Here is a 17,185-nt window from a genome sequence, read left to right on the forward strand (position 1 = left end):
GACAGGGTGAACAAACTGCACAAAATATAAAGTAATTATGAGGTTTAAAACAAATGACTAGTGACTCTTTGTGGTGAGTGAGAGTATCACGTCGTATAAAGCATATTTCCTATGGACCTTTTCATGGTGTTATTGTGGTTGAATAGTGACCCCTTGTAGTGAGCGCGAGTATAACTTCATATAAAGATTTGTTCGAGTAAGATTTTTTTTTTTCCAAGAAATACAAAAAAAATTTTTCTTACTTCTTGGACTGTTTCTCATTTGCAGAACTTGTTTTTATTGCCCCTCGTATAATCAAACTGAAAACCTATGTAAACCACTTTTCGTTTGGTTATCCCACATCATGCCAAATAACTTTATCTAAACTTTATTTGTACAGAATGCTCTCTCTTACCATCCATTGGTCCATGTTCAGCAACAGGCACCGTCTTGCTTCTTGCTCCTCCACATGTCTCCTTCTCCATTATGAGATGCCCTTTTGATCTCTTTCACTGCAAGTGACAAAAGCCTTGATTCTCAAACATGGAATTGTCATTGCTGTGGTTCACCATATCTAGTTTACAACATTGACAATAACGTAAATGTTTAACATGAAATATCATAACTTTGTAATCATGATTAGATTGGTTGAGAAATGTCATTATAAGTGTATGTACATAATTATGTTGCACAATAGTTTGGGTGTATTTTTCTCCACGGCCCACAATATTACAAGGGTGCTTTCAAAAGCAATTAGCATTGAACTTGTCTCTTCGCTGACGGTAGTTGGCAACATAACATATTTATATACAGTATGTATATATATATATATATATATATATATATATATATATATATATATATATATATATAAATAATAGTACAGTAATGCAGTTTATTGTCTGGCAATATTTGTAAAAATTTTATTCTACAAACGTTTTGTTTACTGATAACAGCCCAACATTAATTTTAGCAATACACAAACTTGTTTACTAAAAAACACTTATTATTAGTTCGTTTTATGTTGCCAGGTATCAGACAGTCGTTTTTTTGCAAGATACAATTCTTCTTGTGTTATGAATAATACACCGCAAGACGTAACTCCACCGTTACGTAGACATAGCGGAAGACGCAACACCGCCATCTTATTATTGTCAGGTCAGGCCAGATCAGATCTGTGACTTGCTACAAGTGAGTGCCATGTAAACCTGTACTAACCTGTTTCATGGCCGGGTTGTCAGCGACTAAACAGTCCTCCCCACCAGGTTTCCTGGTGAAGAAGGGGTATGGATGTTGACACCCAGCAGGATTAACAAGCTCAAATGAGCTAAGATCCTTGTCCTCTTAATGATGACGTCATAAAAACCAATATGACGTCATTGTGATGTATCAGGTTTGCGATAAATTATCTGTGCTAATGCCCGGCTTGATTCCCGCAAACAAAATTCAAACAGCTTGCCTGGTTTCGGAGATAATGGTATAGGCGATTTCCATTAGCGGCGATATTATGGCGTCAACTTTTTTTTCTCGGAAGAATTTCCAAAATCGGAGATGGTTACTGCCTGCGCGCGGGCTTTCTGCATATACATGGCAAGTTTCACGAAGATCCGATGAAAAATCTGGGCTGTGAAACAAAAAATGTCAAAAATAGGAATGACGTCATAAAAATTGATATGACGTCATAGTGATGTATCATATGTGAGGTAATCTCTGCTAATGCCCTGTTCGATTCCTGCAAACAGAATTCAAAAAGCTTTCCAAGTTTTGGAGATAATTTTTTAGGCAATTTCCATGAGTGGAGATATTTTGACATCATAACTGTTTTTCTCGGAGGAATTTTCAAAATCGGAGATGGTTACTGTCTGCACAGGGTATTTTTACATATATATGCCAAGTTTCAGGAAGTTTCGATGAAAACTGCAGGCTGTGAAACAAAAAAGTCCACAAGAAGAAGATGAAGAACAAGAACGTGAGTAAAGGGCCCTGTCACACCTTGACGTTTTAGCCAGCATGTGGCAACGTATCAAAATGTATGTAAAACGCTGGCGTACGCTGAACTATTGATGTTTTTTTACGTTTTGGGCGTATAATAACGTGTTGGACGTATGCATAACGTATTAGTAACGTACACAGAACGTTTCAATCACATATAGATAACTTATACCAACGAATGCTGAGCGTGTTGTCGGCGTTCACAACCTATGCCCAACGATAGTCTAACTTATTCATAGCGCGGCAGCGTATTGCCGACCATCACGTGGTGTAGGCTATTCATAGGTTGCGGCTCGACGATTCAAATCATAACCGCACTAGACATCGTAGTGTGAAGCCGCTGTCACACCTTGACATTTTAGCCAGCGTATGCCGACGTATGAAAAATTTGCCAAACCAAGCTGGCACACATCGAATACGTTATGGGTAAGTTTTGTATACGTTAAGAGCACGCTGGCATATGTCGTAGTACGTCGACAAATTTTGAGCATGTTGAAAATTTCTCGACGTACTTGGCATATGACACACGTTCCGCATACGCTGGCCATAAGTTGTAGGCACGTTACGCGATCGTTGACACGCGTCGACACACGCTACTTGTAAATTACTCATTAATCGAAACACGTCGAGGTAATGTTTAGCGTACCTGAAACTTATTTCTAACCTATGAGTAACGTGTTGTAGGCACGTTACGCGATCATTGACACATCGACACACGTTACTTGTAAGTTACTCATAAGTCGAAACACGTCAAGGTAATGGTTAGCGTCAGTGTTCTAGACTCACTGGTTTTTTTTTTTTCTTCGGTATGACGGTGATGTTGACACTTCGATTTCTAGTGTCTGGACCAGGGAGTCTGGAACACTGACGCTAACCATTACCTTGACGTGTTTCAACTTATGAGTAACTTACAAGTAACGTGTGTCGACGTGTGTCAACGATCGCGTAACGTGCCTACAACTTATGGCCAGCATTATGCGGAACGTGTGAGTCATATGCTGGCATATGTATAAAACTTTCAAGCATGGAAAATTTGTCTTACGGCTCGGTGCACTACGACGTATGCCAGCGTACTACGACGTATGCCAGCGTGCTCTTAACGTAAACAAAACATACCCATAACATATTCGACGTGTGCCAGCGTTTTTGACAAATTTTTCATACGTCGGCATACGCTGGCTAAATCGTCAAGGTGTGACAGGGCCTTAAGACTTAGAGATCCTCCACGAGGATCTAAAAACAAAACCTGTCGAAGCTTCGAGGAACTCTTTGTGATGCAATGACCATCCATACCAGGTGCACAATTATGGCTGCGCTGTGGACTTCTTCGAACAGTTGGGTTACCTTTTTCTCGAATTTGCACTCCAAGACACTATATAAAATACTTAGTTCCGCAAAATGCAAATAAAAATAGGGGCAATACCCCTGGGCGCTCACCTGGTAGAATAATGATACTGAGGAGGAAGTCAATGTGGGACGGAATCAGCAAAATGTACCAATACACCAATGTTATAGCAAATACCTATTTTGGGGGGCAACCCCCCACCCCCAGTAAACCCTCTTGACCTCAATTTTTTTTTAATTGCGTGAAGAAACATTGGTACATCACAGGTGATGAAGGTTATGGTCAAGTTTCATCGAAATTGTGTGTGTAGTTTTGGGGAAAAAAGCAAATACATATTTTGGGGTCAACCACCCCCTTAGACCACAGTTTTTTTTTAATGGTGTGAACAATCTTTGGTACATCATGGGCATTAAAGGTTGTAGTTAAGTTTAATTGGAATTGTGTGTGTAGTTTCTGAGAAGAGAGCAAATACCTATTTTGTGGGGCTCCCCTTCCCCGTAAACTCCCTCGGTAGACCCCTCAGACTCCGATTGTTTTGATGCCATGAACAAACTTTGGTACATCATGGGTGATGAAGGTTGCAGTCAAGTTTTATTGAAATTGTGTGTGTAGTTTCAGAAGAAGTTGCAAGTGTTTATGGACAGACAGATGGACGGACGGACGGATGGATGGACGGACTGACCAACTGACAGACGGACGGACAAAGCAACGTCCCGTAAGCTCCCATGAACTACATTCCAGGTGAGCTAACAATGAAAACCCACACCATGGAAGTACCTCCTGTGCTGCTGCCCTTCATAGGGCAGCTCACCGGATGATGGGATTGGGGCAAAGCCTTCATGACCTCCATTCTTTGATGAGAGGAGGAAAAGCATGGGGTACCTTTCCTGGGTCGGGTTGTGGTGATATCTGTCGGGAGTGGTGCTAAGGTATCATCCACCAGACGTCAGTCTCCTTGGATTAACCTGAGGCGGTCCCTTTGGGTGGGTGCCTGGAATGTCCTCACCCTAAGGGGATGATCACTTGTCTCTGCTATCACCTGAGCTCCAGGATTTGAACATCAGTATTGCAGCACCCTCTGAGGTTCAGATACCGGATGGTGTTGAGATCATGGTGGGTGGTCACGGCTACTATTGGTCTGGTAGTTCTGATGGTTACCACGCCCAAGGAGTTGCTGTAGCTGTGTCGAATAAGCTGACTCGCATGATAATTGAGGTATAATTGGTCAGCGAGCATATTATGAGACTGAGGATTCGTCACAATTTGGGGGTCATTTCCCTGGTCATTTAACTGAGGCGAGTGATCTCACTGTGAAGGAGGCAATCATGCCGTGCTCGTCTGTGGTTGATCAGTGCCCGAGGCAAGATAGCCTTCTTGTCTTGGGGGATTTCAATGCATCGACTGGCATTGATAGGGTAAGTTATGAGATATGTGTTGGTCCCCATGGGTCTGGAAATGTGAACCAGAATAGCACTAGGTTCCTTGACTTTGCAAGAAGCCATGGACTTAGGGTTGTTGGTTCATGGTTTCAGCACCCACAGGGTCATCGATGCACTTGATATTCCAACGCTGGTGGTGTGGCAAAGAAGATTGACCATTTGCTCATTGATGGTTGTTGGAGGATGCTCTGGGAAACTGCAGGGTCTAACAGAGTGCTCAGTTCCTACACTGACCACAGGCTTGTTGTAGCAACTCTGAAGTTTCAGCTCAAAACCAGGAGAATGGTACCATCCAAGCCTAATCTGGATGTTAAGCTTAAGGATGAGAGGGTCGCTAAAGGAATGTGAACGGGCTGTGTGGAGAGTTGGGGGGTTCTGGGTGTTTTCAGATGAATGTGGCAGATGGCACTTGTTGGAGCCAAATACAATCTGGCCTCACCAGTCGCAGTCAGTGGAGCATCAAGTGCCATATATAAGCTGAAAGGGGCTTCAAAAGTCACCAGATGGATGGAACAACGATATGTTGCCCTGATGAGCCTTAAGAAGAGCGAAACCAGGCCGGTGGCTTCGCTTTTCATCTGCCTGGTGACAGCCTTTGATTTTGCCTCACATAAAACGCTGGATGCCCTTTGGGGTTGGCAGGCATGATGCCATCATGATGTTGTCATCATCACGATGTTGGTCCAGGTAAGAATTTCATAATTGCATATTTATATATATGGGCTGTTTCACAGTCATGGTCATTTCTGGTATTTTGTACCCTTGCATGCTAAATAGCTAAATGAGAGGCTGTAGTATTGGTTCGGGAATTTTAGCAAATTGTATTGACCATCTGTGAAAAAATTGCTTCCCAAAAAATTTCTTCACTAACGTATTCATCTAGGTGTCTACTAACACCTATCAATTAGTGCAAACCCAAATCTTTGTGGAAAATTCTGGGGAGCCAATCAAAGTTCGGGTGCTCAGAGGGCCTCCTTGAAAAAAAATCGGAAAAATTAACTTTTGCCAATATTGACTTGTGGGATCTCTAACTAGGGGTTTTTTGGGGTGCTGAATTGATTCCAACCATTAGATTTGAGGACAAATGAATCCCTGGCCGTAAAATATTGATATGATACATTTTTAGATATCTCAGACTGTGTTTTGCGGTAATTTGGCTCAATTGATTCAGATTGTTCAAATTGTGCTGAAACCAGCATACATTTTTGAAACCACTGCTATATTGTTGGTTATACTTGTGCTCATGCTCAGTAGAATTCTCTGTGTTAGCTGATGTTAGCTAATATAAGAGCTTTTAGCTATAAAATGATTGTGTACCGGACTCAATAGAAGTTGAATATATTCAACGTAGAGTGGACCTATTAATGTTAAAACACATCACTGTATGTGTGTTCTGTCTGTTTTGTGTCAAAATTCCTCTAATCTAACATATGCACCAAGGATAGTCACTGTCTTCGAGGAGAGGATGGCAGAGAGATTGAAGATCTTAGCTGAAGGCCCTGTCACACCTTGACGATTTAGCCAGCATATGCCTGACATATGCAAAATTTGGCTAAAATGCTGGCACACGTCGAATACGTTATGGGTAAGTTTGTGTACGTTAAGAGCACGCTGGCATACATCGTAGTACGCTGGCTTTTTTCATAGTACGCTGGCATACGTCGTAGTACGCTGGCATATGTCGTAGTACGCCGAGGTGTTAGACAAATTTTCCATGCTTTAAATTTTTAGACGTATGACACACGTTCCGCATACGCTTGGCCATAAGTTGTAGGCACGTTACGCGATCGTTGACACGCGTCGACACACTTTACTTGTAAATTACTCAAAAGTCGAAACGCATCGAGGTAATGTTTAGCGTACCCGAAACTTATTTCTAACCTATGAGTAACGTGTTGTAGGCACGTTACGCGATCGTTGACCCACGTCGACACACGTTACTTGTAAGGTACTCATAAGTTGAAACGCGTCAAGGTAATGGTTAGCGTCAGTGTTCCAGACTCTTTTTTTTTTTTTTTTTTTTGCTGTATGACTGTGATGTTGACAATTCGATTTCTAGTGCGGTTATAATATAATATAATTAATAGGCTGCCTCTCAACGATTTAAATCATAACTGCACGAGAAGTCGAAGTGTCAACATCACCGTCATACCGAAGAAAAAAAACAAACAAACAAAAAAAAAAAACAGGGAGTCTGGAACACTGACGCTAACCATTACCTCGACATGTTTCAACTTATGAGTAACGTACAAGTAACGTGTGTCAACGATCGCGTAACATGCCTACAACTAATGGCCAGCGTATGCGGAACGTGTGTCATACGCCGAGTATGTCGAGAAATTTTCAACATGCTGAAAAATTCTCGACGTACTTGGCGTATGACGACGTATGCCAGTGAACTACGATGTCTGCCAGCGTACTACGACGTATGCCAGCGTGCTCTTAACGTATACAAAACGTACCCATAACGTATTCGACGTGTGCGAGCTTGGTTCGGCAAATTTTTCATACGTCAGCATACGCTGGCTAAAACGTCAAGGTGTGACAGCGGCTTCACACTTCGATGTCTAGTGCGGTTATGATTTGAATCGTCGAGCCGCAGCCTATGAATAGCCTACGCCACGTGATCGTCAGTGATACGCTGCCGCGCGCTATGCATAAGTTAGACTATCCTTGGGCATAGGTTGTGAACGCCGACAACACGCTCAGCATTCCTTGGTATAAGTTATCTATATGTGATTGAAATGTTCTGTGTACGTTACTAATATGTTATGCATATGTCCAACGCATTATTATATGCCCCAAACTTAAAAAAAACATCAATAGTTTAGTGTATGCCAGCGTTTTACATACATTTTGATACCTTGCCATACGCTGGCTAAAATGTCAAGGTGTGACAGGGCCCTGAAGGAGGAAGGACACCAGCACTCTGGGTCTGGTACTATGGCAGAATCGACCTCATCAAGGTAGTCATCAGGAGTGAGCGTGTCCCAGACCACACAGGTCATCTCAGCTGCATCATTGGAATGCTCAATACCTTCGCAGCAGCGGGCCACCATCAGTACGCAAAGGGAGCAAGGCTGTATGTACAGCTGATGCATCAGCGACAGGAGAGTCCTATGTTCCAGGAAACTCTATCCAAGTTCACTTTGTACGGCAACCATGTAGTCAGGTTGTCAGACCATGAATGGTCCGGCACATGGACAGACATCACGATATAAACCACACTCATGCGTGAGGCAAAATCCTCTGGTGGTATAAACAGAGGCCGCTTTCGGAATGAGTCCTCATAAATCTTGGGTTCAGAGTCTGAACCACTTCTCGTTCATTCACCAAGAGCTCGAAAGAAGCATGGTCAAATGTGGGGTACCTGTCCACACCGACGTTAAAAGAGCCCAAATGAAGAGAGATAACGATGCTGTCAACACCATAGTTGGGTGGTTGGAGGAAGTCAACCCTTTCGATGCCACACGGGACAAGAACACTCTGGTGTCCTTCTCAACTGGGTTCAGCAGCACTCCCGAAGACCAAGTCAACGCTGATCAAGCAGAAGAAGTTAGCAAAGCCATACAGGCTAAGATGGATGGGAAAACTGTTGTGGATGCAATGGTAACCAAACACAAGGTCAAATCACTTGCAAGCCTCAGATCTGGACCCAAAGTCAATGGCGAGAAGCTGGTCATTGACTTACTGAAGCTATTCAACCGCCTCATTGTCATCAGTCAGCGTGAAGTCAAGACCAAAGAAGCTCTGCGCTTTGAGTTGACGCCAAAACCGATGTCTCTGTTTGACAAAAATCAAAGTTGCGAAAGCCAGACAAGGCTGCCCGAGCAAGGTCCCTGAAGGCATGTGGCACCTGTCGAACAACCCCCCTGCACAAGCCTAGTGGTTGATGGTGGGTCGCTCCTGCACAATGTCAAGTCGGAGGCTAATTTACTTGGAAGGATGTTGCCGAGAGCTACCTCCGGTTTGTGAAGTCCATGGGGAGCCATCGCCTCCGGATAACGGTGGTCTTTGACGGATATGGCAGCTCCACCAAGGACCATGACCACTTGAGATGATCAAAGAATGCATGCTGTGACATTCAGATTCGTCTGGATCTCAAAATAATCATTGCAAGAGAAAAGTTCCTCGATAAAGGCCCAGTCACACCTTGACGTTTTAGCCAGGAATGGCAACGTATAAAAATGCACGTAAAACATTGGCGTACGCTGAAGTTTTGAGGTTTTTTTTTTTTAAGTTTTGGTCGTATTCATAACGTGTTGGTCGTATGCATAACATATTAGTAATGGGCACAGAATGTTTCGTTGTGTTAAAGATAACTTATACCAACGAATGCTTAGCCTGTTATCAGCGTTAACAACCTATGCCCAACGATAGTTTAACTTAGTCATAGCGCGCTGCACGTATCGCCGACGAACTCGTGGCGTTCTCTGTTAAAAACCTGCCGCACGCCGATTTAAATCACAACCGCCTGAAAATTGGAAGTGTCAACATCGCAGTCACACCTTGACGATTTAGCCAGCGTATGCCGACCTATGAAAAATGTGTCTAAAACGCTGGCACACGTTGAATACGGTATGGGTAAGTTGTGTATACGTTAGGAGCACGCTGAAAAACAATGAAGTACGCTGGCATATTACGTGGTACGTCTAGTACGTCGTGAAATTTCAAGCATGCTGAAAATTTTATGACATACTCGACGTATGGCTCACAAGTTCCGCATACGCTGGCATAAGTTCTGGACACGCTCCGCAATCGTTTACACACGCCGGCCACACGTTACTTGTAAGTTACTCATAAGTCGAAACACGTCGAGGTAATGTTTAGCATACCCGAAACTTCATTTTTAACCTACGAGTAACGTGCTTTGAACCTATTAGTAGCGTGCTTTGAACCTATGTGTAACATATCTCAAACGCACATTGTCGTATGTAGACGAATTTGATTGACGTCTTCAGGACGACCACAGAAGTTACTGAACGTGTTTCTAACTTACATCTACCGTATAATGGCGATTTGGCAGCGTTTAGGGGAATTGGTATATACAAATGGGCTTCACAAGAGGAACCCGTCAGTGTTCCTGACTCCATGTTGAGTAGATGTCAATGTCAGTAGCAGTGGCAGTTGCAGTAGCAGTTCGAGAGAATTTAGTGAATTCGATGTTATTAGTAGTAGTAGTAGTAGTAGTAGTTCGAGAGAATTTACTGATGTCTTTATTTGTAGTAGTATTAGTTCGAGAGAATTTAGTGTTGTCAATGTTAGTAGTAGTAGTAGTTCGAGAGAATTTAGTGATGTCGATGTTAGTAGTAGTAGTGTCAGTAGTAGTAGTTCGAGAGAATTTACTGATGTCTTTATTTGTAGTAGTATTAGTTCGAGAGAATTTAGTGTTGTCAATGTTAGTAGTAGTAGTAGTTCGAGAGAATTTAGTGATGTCGATGTTAGTAGTAGTAGTAGTGTCAGTAGTAGTAGTTCGAGAGAATTTAGTGATGTCGATGTTGGTAGTAGTAGTAGCAGTTCGAGAGAATTTCGTGATGTCGATGTTATTAGTAGTAGTAGTAGTTCGAGAGAATTTCGTGATGTCGATGTTAGTAGTAGTAATAGTAGTAGGAGTAGTAGTAGTATCAGTAGTAGTAGTTCGAGAGAATTTAGTGATGTCGATGTTAGTAGTAGTATCAGCAGTAGTAGTTCGAGAGAATTTAGTGATGTCGATGTTAGTAGTAGTAGTATCAGTAGTAGTAGTTCGAGAGAATTTAGTGATGTCGATGTTGGTAGTAGTAGTAGTAGTAGTAGTAGTAGTTCAAGAGAATTTAGTGATGTCGATGTTATTAGTAGTAGTAGTAGTTCGAGAGAATTTCTGATGTCGATGTTGGTAGTAGTAGTAGTAGTAGTACTTTCAAGTAACGTGTTGCAAAGTGTGAACAATGTTCGTGTAGCGTGCTTACAAAACGTTACTCATAGGTTAGAAATAAGTTTCGGGTACGCTAAACATTACCTCGACGTGTTTCGACTTATGAGTAACTTACAAGTAACGTGTTTCAACATGTGTCAACGATCGCATAACGTGCCTACAACTTATGGCCAGCGTAGCGGAACGTGCGAGTCATACGCCGGCATACGTCGTAAAATTTCAAGCATGAAAAAATTTGAGGAAAACCCAAAAGTTCAACGTTTTAAGCCAGCGTACTACCACTTATGGCAGTGTTTTTCAGCGTGGTCTTAACATATACAAAATGTACCCATAACGTATTCGACGTGTACCAGGGTTTTACACAAATTTTCCAAAAATTGGCATAAGCTGGCTAAAACGTCAAGGTGTGACTGGGCCTTAACAAGAACAACAAAGCCCAGCTCGTTCTGCTCCTTGCTGAGACATTTAGTAGGAATGGAATCAGTGTACAGCAATGCTCCGATGATGCCGACACCTCCATCGTCCGTACAGCTCTAGATGAGGCAAGAGTCCCCTGTCGAGGTGAGGGCTGAGGACATAGACGTCCTGGTTATGCTGATTCATCATGTTGCAGACCATCCGATCTTCCTCACGACAGCCAAAGAAACATCTTACGATGTCAGAAAGATCTGGGAGGCCCTCCCAGAGATATACCGGAGGTATCTCATCTTCTTGCACAGCTTCTCTGGCTGCGATACAGTGTCTGCAATTTTTGGGTTTAGCAAACCAACTTTGCTAAGCAAGCTCTGCAAGACTGATGAAGCAGAGAGGGCAATGGACGTGTTTATGGACATCCGAGCTGAGAAAGGTGATATCATTAAAGCAGGCTGTGATCTTTTCATGTTCATGTTCCATGGGAAATCCTCCAAAGACTTGGAAGACTTGAGATTCGACATCTTCAGCAAGCGAGCTGCTACTGGGAGCATAAAACCTGAGAAACTCCCCCCGACAACAGGAGCTGCAGCACAGCACTCTCTCCGAGCTTACCTCCAAACTAGAGACTGGCTGATGCTGAAAAGTCCATCGTTGGATGCCCGAGACTATGGATGGCAACTCACTGAGCAAGGATATGCACCAGTCCCTTCTACAGACCCCATTGCACCAGACTACCTCCTGACGTTTGCCAACTGCAACTGTGCGGGGGACTGCAGCTCACTCAGGTGCTGCTGTAAAAAGCAAGGAGTCAAGTGTATTTCTGATTGCGGCATCTGTTATGGTAACTCTTGCCTGAACATAAACCAGCTGGATGACAAGAGGAGTGAGGAAGATACTGGGAGTTTGATGAATAAGGTTGTAAAAGCTGACTAAGCAACATTTCCATTGAGCACAGTTCTGTTAAAAATGTCAATAAAATACATTTTATATGATCAAGGAGTGTTTTTTTCTCAAAAGTAATGGTTGGAATCAATTCAGCACCCCAAAAAACCCCGAGTTAGACATCCCACAAGTCAATATTGGCAAAAGTTAATTTTCCGATTTTTTTTTTTTCGCGCAGGCCCTCTGAGCACCTGAACTTTGATTGCCTCCCCAGAATTTTCCACAAGGATTTGGGTTTGCACTAATTGATAGGTGTTAATAGACACCTAGATGAATACGTTAGTGAAGAAATTTTTTGGTAAGCAATTTTTTCACAGATGGTCAATACAATTTGCTAAAATTCCCTAACTATATCGCTGTCATTCAGGCCAGTAGTTGGTACTCGTGATGGCACAACGTGCACCACTTATTATTTGACAAAAAATGTCAATTTTTGGCAGAATGGCATAAAAATTGACATTTTTTGTGACAAATCGCTCTCATTTTCTGCAGGTACACTGCATTCACAGTGTATAAACAAATACAAGCAGAAATTGGGACTTTTATTTGTTGTTGCATCAATTTAATACCTCTTCTGGACTTTATCCACAACATATTATTTATTTCAGACTGAGTATTTATTTCACCCTCAATAAATATGTCCCACCGTTCGTCCGTCAAAAAATGTCCTCTCCGGAAATGCATATTGTAGAATTTTTTTGTATAAATAAAGGGTCTTTTTAAAAGTTTGTCGTGTGTTTTACCAAGTGTGTATATACCTGCATTGATATTGTTGCGGATTTCGCGCCCGCCGGCGTGCTGACGGCCACGTAACTCGAATCGCGGCACGTCGCCCACCGGACGGACAATCCAGTCGTGACCCTCTCGGACTAACGCCGGGAACCAGTCATGGGTGGACCTTTCGGTCTCACCGCGATCGAGCCAATCAGCCCCCGCGTGGGATAGGGTTGCTCGCCAAATTCGAACTACCTAAGTACCCACGCGGAGGGTAGACCGGGCGATCGCACCTCGCCGCAGGTCGACTTCGGACACGGGCCACTTAAGCGACCCGTTCCGTACTATCAGAATAACCGAGCGGTGTTATCGTCGACCTCGACGGTTCGATTAATTATCGGGCGTATTCAGCCCACTACCAACCCTTTACGTGAAGCAAGATGAGGATTCAATGGAGGAAAAGACGAAGCGAAGCGGGAGAACAGTTCAACAATAAAGCACATTTATTCGCGGCACACGGGAAGCACACAAATACAATTCCACCAAATGCACACAGAAAAAACACAATTCGATTTACGCAAAAAGCAAATATAAAAGCGAAAACAATGCAGAGCTAATACCGACTACCGAGCACACGGCAACACTTATACAATTCTACTTCACAGACGGCGCCGACAACACATACCCAAAACCAAGGAAAAGAAATACCCTCAAGGATGAGGCGGGCCTGAGGCCGAGACCGGGTCGCGCCTACCCGTCTGTTGATGAGACGCGGAGCGGCGATGGCGCCCAAACTCCGCGGGCCTCGCGGACAGTGTCTGGCAGGGGGTGGAAAGGGGCCCCCTTGGTCGCACTATCTCAGCGCGGGGGGAAACAGGAGGGGGTTGCTGATGCTCGGGGTATAGAGGATCTTTATTATCCCTGGTGTGCGTCTCCACCTCGGCCAGGTCGCGCTGCCGGCCTTCCTCGGGCGTGCAGCTCCCGGCACCGTCGCGAGCACCCCCTCGTCTGCCTTCGCCGCTGCCGCCTCTCCGCCTCTGGACTCTCCACCCTGGACTCTTCTTTGGGCTCTCCTCGTTCGACTCTCTTCAGCTTCTCCAGCTACTGCAGGCTTCGGGCTCCAGACTTCCACACTTTCTGACTGACGAACACGGTCCTTTTATCCCCCCCGTAGCTTCGCCTTTGACCCCCTCCCTTTGACCTTTTACCTCGCTCCCCATTGGCCCGAGAAAAAGTGGGCGTGAAGGCTTTTTGATCCACAAATTTGCATATATCGATCGTTCTGGAGGCGGGGCCAAATCGCCCCTCACTCACCGATTGGACGGCAAAAAGTGGGCGTGTGTCGTTTTTGATCCGTTTTTGAAGCACAAAATCCGTGATTTTGTACACGCTGTTCAACGTGCGCCCTGCACGAGTCCAACACTGGTACCCACAGCGGGGCAAGAACGGTGGCGATGCTACGGTTGCGAGGTGTGACGTGAAGGTCGTGGCGGTTGTGGTGAAGCGGTGTTGTGGTTGGTGGTTGATGTTGTGGTTGTGGTGGTAATCATGGCGGTTGGTCCAAAATAAAGATAGTAAAAGAAAAACGGCTATCCTGAAGAGTCGCAGCACGTATAAATGACATGTATTCCTACTAGACAACGGGTTTGGGCCTAACTACACATATACTTACCGAGATACCTCACCTAAGGGACCTGAATGGTGGTTTGCGAATTTGGTAACCACAACACTACCCCCTTCCCTTTTTACAGACTCGTCCCGAGTCGTCAAATTTTCGTGTGCCATCATGTGTAGTTTTCCCCTAGTACATTTTACCTACGGATCCCTGAGTGCGACATTCATGGTATTCGTGTCCCCAAAATAAATAACCTGAGGGCTGCGTAACTATCTAAACAAACTCACTCACACGGACGACTTAAATAAAATTGCCGGCGCTAAGACATACATGCCGGGGGCGCACTCATATTTACAGTACATCTTAACCTTAACTTACAAATTTTACACTAAACCATGGCCCAGGATCATTGAACTCTGCAAAAGAAAAGCAGTTAGCAGGGAGCCAGGCTGCCCACATGCAGTCTCTGGCTCAAACAATGCAGGTGACAGGGAACGTGGCTGGCTGCTCACACGCAGTCCAAGGCCTTCCCTTTTGAACTGAACGCAGTGAACCACAACGGTGCATGGGCTGCACAAACGTAGTCTCCGTGCCAGCTCAAGCGGCACACGCAATGAACACAACGAATGGATGCATGAATGGATGGACGCAAACACGGTGCACGGGCCGCCACTGCAGGCCCGTGTTGTAGCTGCCAACAGGGCAGTTCTTGCAGCTTGCAAACTGTTGCTTTCTGATCCTGGCGCACATGGAAACGAACAGGGGGGGGGGGGCAAAGCAAAAATTGAACGGGGCTGGTGAACAGGGGCAGTGGGCATGGCATGGCAAAGGCAGCAGGCAAACACAGCCCGCAGAAGAAGGCTGCTGCAGGCAAACACAGCCGGCAGATGAACTGGCCGGCACAGGCCTTGCAGTACCACAGCTGCAGATGATCCGGCCGGCACAGGCCTTGCAGCAACACAACAGCTGCCGATGAAGTTGGCCGGCACAGGCCTTGCAGAAAAAAAACAGCCAGCCGATTAAGTTGGCCAGCTTTTGCCGTTCAGTGGAGGTTGGTGGAGGGAGTGCGGTGGTGCTGGCCACTTGGAAGGCGGGCTCGGACCTACCTACCTGTCTCCCTCCCACCTATCGCCTTTGCTTGTCACTGTACATACCCACTCCCTTAATTTGTCAAACCCCAATTTAGCCCCAACTTATTTTTTTGTTGTTTTTATTTTTACTTCCCCACTATAAATCGTCCCCTAACCCCCTTTATCATCCTTGTTCGGCTAACCTATCCTGTCACCTAGCCTACTCCCAACCCCTACGTTCCCTTCCCGGAGGGGAATAAGGGAGAGCTAACGTCCTGTGTCGAGGCCCAACGAAGCCTCAGAATGGCCTCCTCAGAGTTCGGCGATCTATAACCAAAGTGGGTCCAGCGGCCCACAACGAGAGCGAGGGGATGGATGGTGCGGAGGGGTACATCTCCTAATCTACCCTAACCATTTAACAGTTAAACTACCCCGGGGCTTTCAACAAGCACCTCTCGCTTAAACTATTGGTTCTAACAACCCAGATTCCCGTCGCCTGTGTTGGTGTCCTCACAATTTCGGGCCTCGCCCCCCAATTTTCTCTCCGTGCCCTCACACGGTCTCCTGGCTGGGACACGTGGCTCCCTTTGGCAGGCACGACCCTCTGCCGAATCTCCCGCTATGGCACCCCCGGGCACTACACTGCCTCCGAGCCTACCAGCTCCCTAACACCGGGGAGTGCCCCCCATGGCACCTCCCCTGAAACGCACACGTGGCAGGCCGGCCTCCCGGGCCCCTTTCCGAGGGTCACCCGTGCCCACAACACTGCCCACGCGGCTAATGGCGCCCCGGGCCCCCGCACCAAGCAGGCGCACCCGTGCCCACTACTCTATCCCGGCCCCCCATGGACCCATGGCCTACCGCGGCCGACTAGCCTGGTGCCCGGGGTACCCACTCAGCGATACTCACCTTTCGCAGCCACGCTCCCAAGCCCGTCAACAGGGCTCCTGCACCCCTCCAAATGGGTTTCGAGCCTACATTCCCACCAACAGCAAAACGACCTCCATATTTCAATTTGACTAACCCAGCTAACTCACTCTACACTGACCCCGGGGTCCCTTGGGCGGGAGTCACTCCTCCCCCCAATCACTCATCGCACCATGCATTCCCCATTCGCTCCATTCACACAGACCCGCTGGCCTCACTCACTCACCAAGCACATGCTTCCAATTCACTCACCAACAACTCTTCAACACACACACCACTGAACTCTGCCATCCTTTTAACTGCACCCCCTAACTAACTCGTGCTCCCACGTCGTCCCTTAAACTAAAGCACGTTCCTTTTAACCTACGTAGCTAAACTACGTCAACCCTACACACTCACTGTCTGTCACGGTCTCCAAATCATCAAAAATCATTTCCCATTTTCCAACCTAAATCTGGCTACAATCCCTCTAACTAATCCATTCCACGGACTCCATGAGGACTTACCCCTGCCCCATGAAGTCGGTCTAACTAAGCTAACCCTTCCCCCTAACTAGTTTTCATCCTGTGCCCAGGTCAAGGGGGGTCTTTCACCCCTTGCCCAGGAATCCTGTGCACCCGAAAGTGAGGCTTGCTGTTTTCCTTTTTTTTTTCTCTTTACATGCGCAGCACCTGCGCGGCAACTCAGAGCTCGCGAACTTTGCACCTGCCCGTGACGTCATGCAGCTGCACGTGTACCTCGTCCCTCCTTGGACGGTACCATCCGGCCGGGATACCCCTCCTGCCGGATTCCAACCACACGTGCAGCCATGACGTCACCGTGCGCATAAAAAAAAAC

At 45.6% G+C, this 17,185-nt stretch overlaps 1 protein-coding gene across 4 annotated transcripts in view; it reads right to left on the reverse strand.

Moving 5' to 3' along the window:
• Positions 1-17,185, reverse strand: part of LOC147024334 (gamma-parvin-like) — a 123,092-nt gene that overhangs the window by 61,435 nt on the left and 44,472 nt on the right. For all 4 annotated transcript variants that reach the window (XM_085884153.1, XM_085884155.1, XM_085884154.1 and 1 more), the window contains exon 2: positions 395-491. In XM_085884153.1, coding sequence (XP_085740279.1) covers positions 395-464 — 70 coding nt within the window. In that variant the 5' untranslated portion in view covers positions 465-491. The remainder of the gene's footprint in view (positions 1-394; positions 492-17,185) is intronic.

Source organism: Eptatretus burgeri, chromosome 6 (genome assembly GCF_056783735.1).
Source record: "Eptatretus burgeri isolate ZD-2024b chromosome 6, Ebu_testis_v1, whole genome shotgun sequence".
NCBI lineage: Eukaryota > Metazoa > Chordata > Myxini > Myxiniformes > Myxinidae > Eptatretus > Eptatretus burgeri.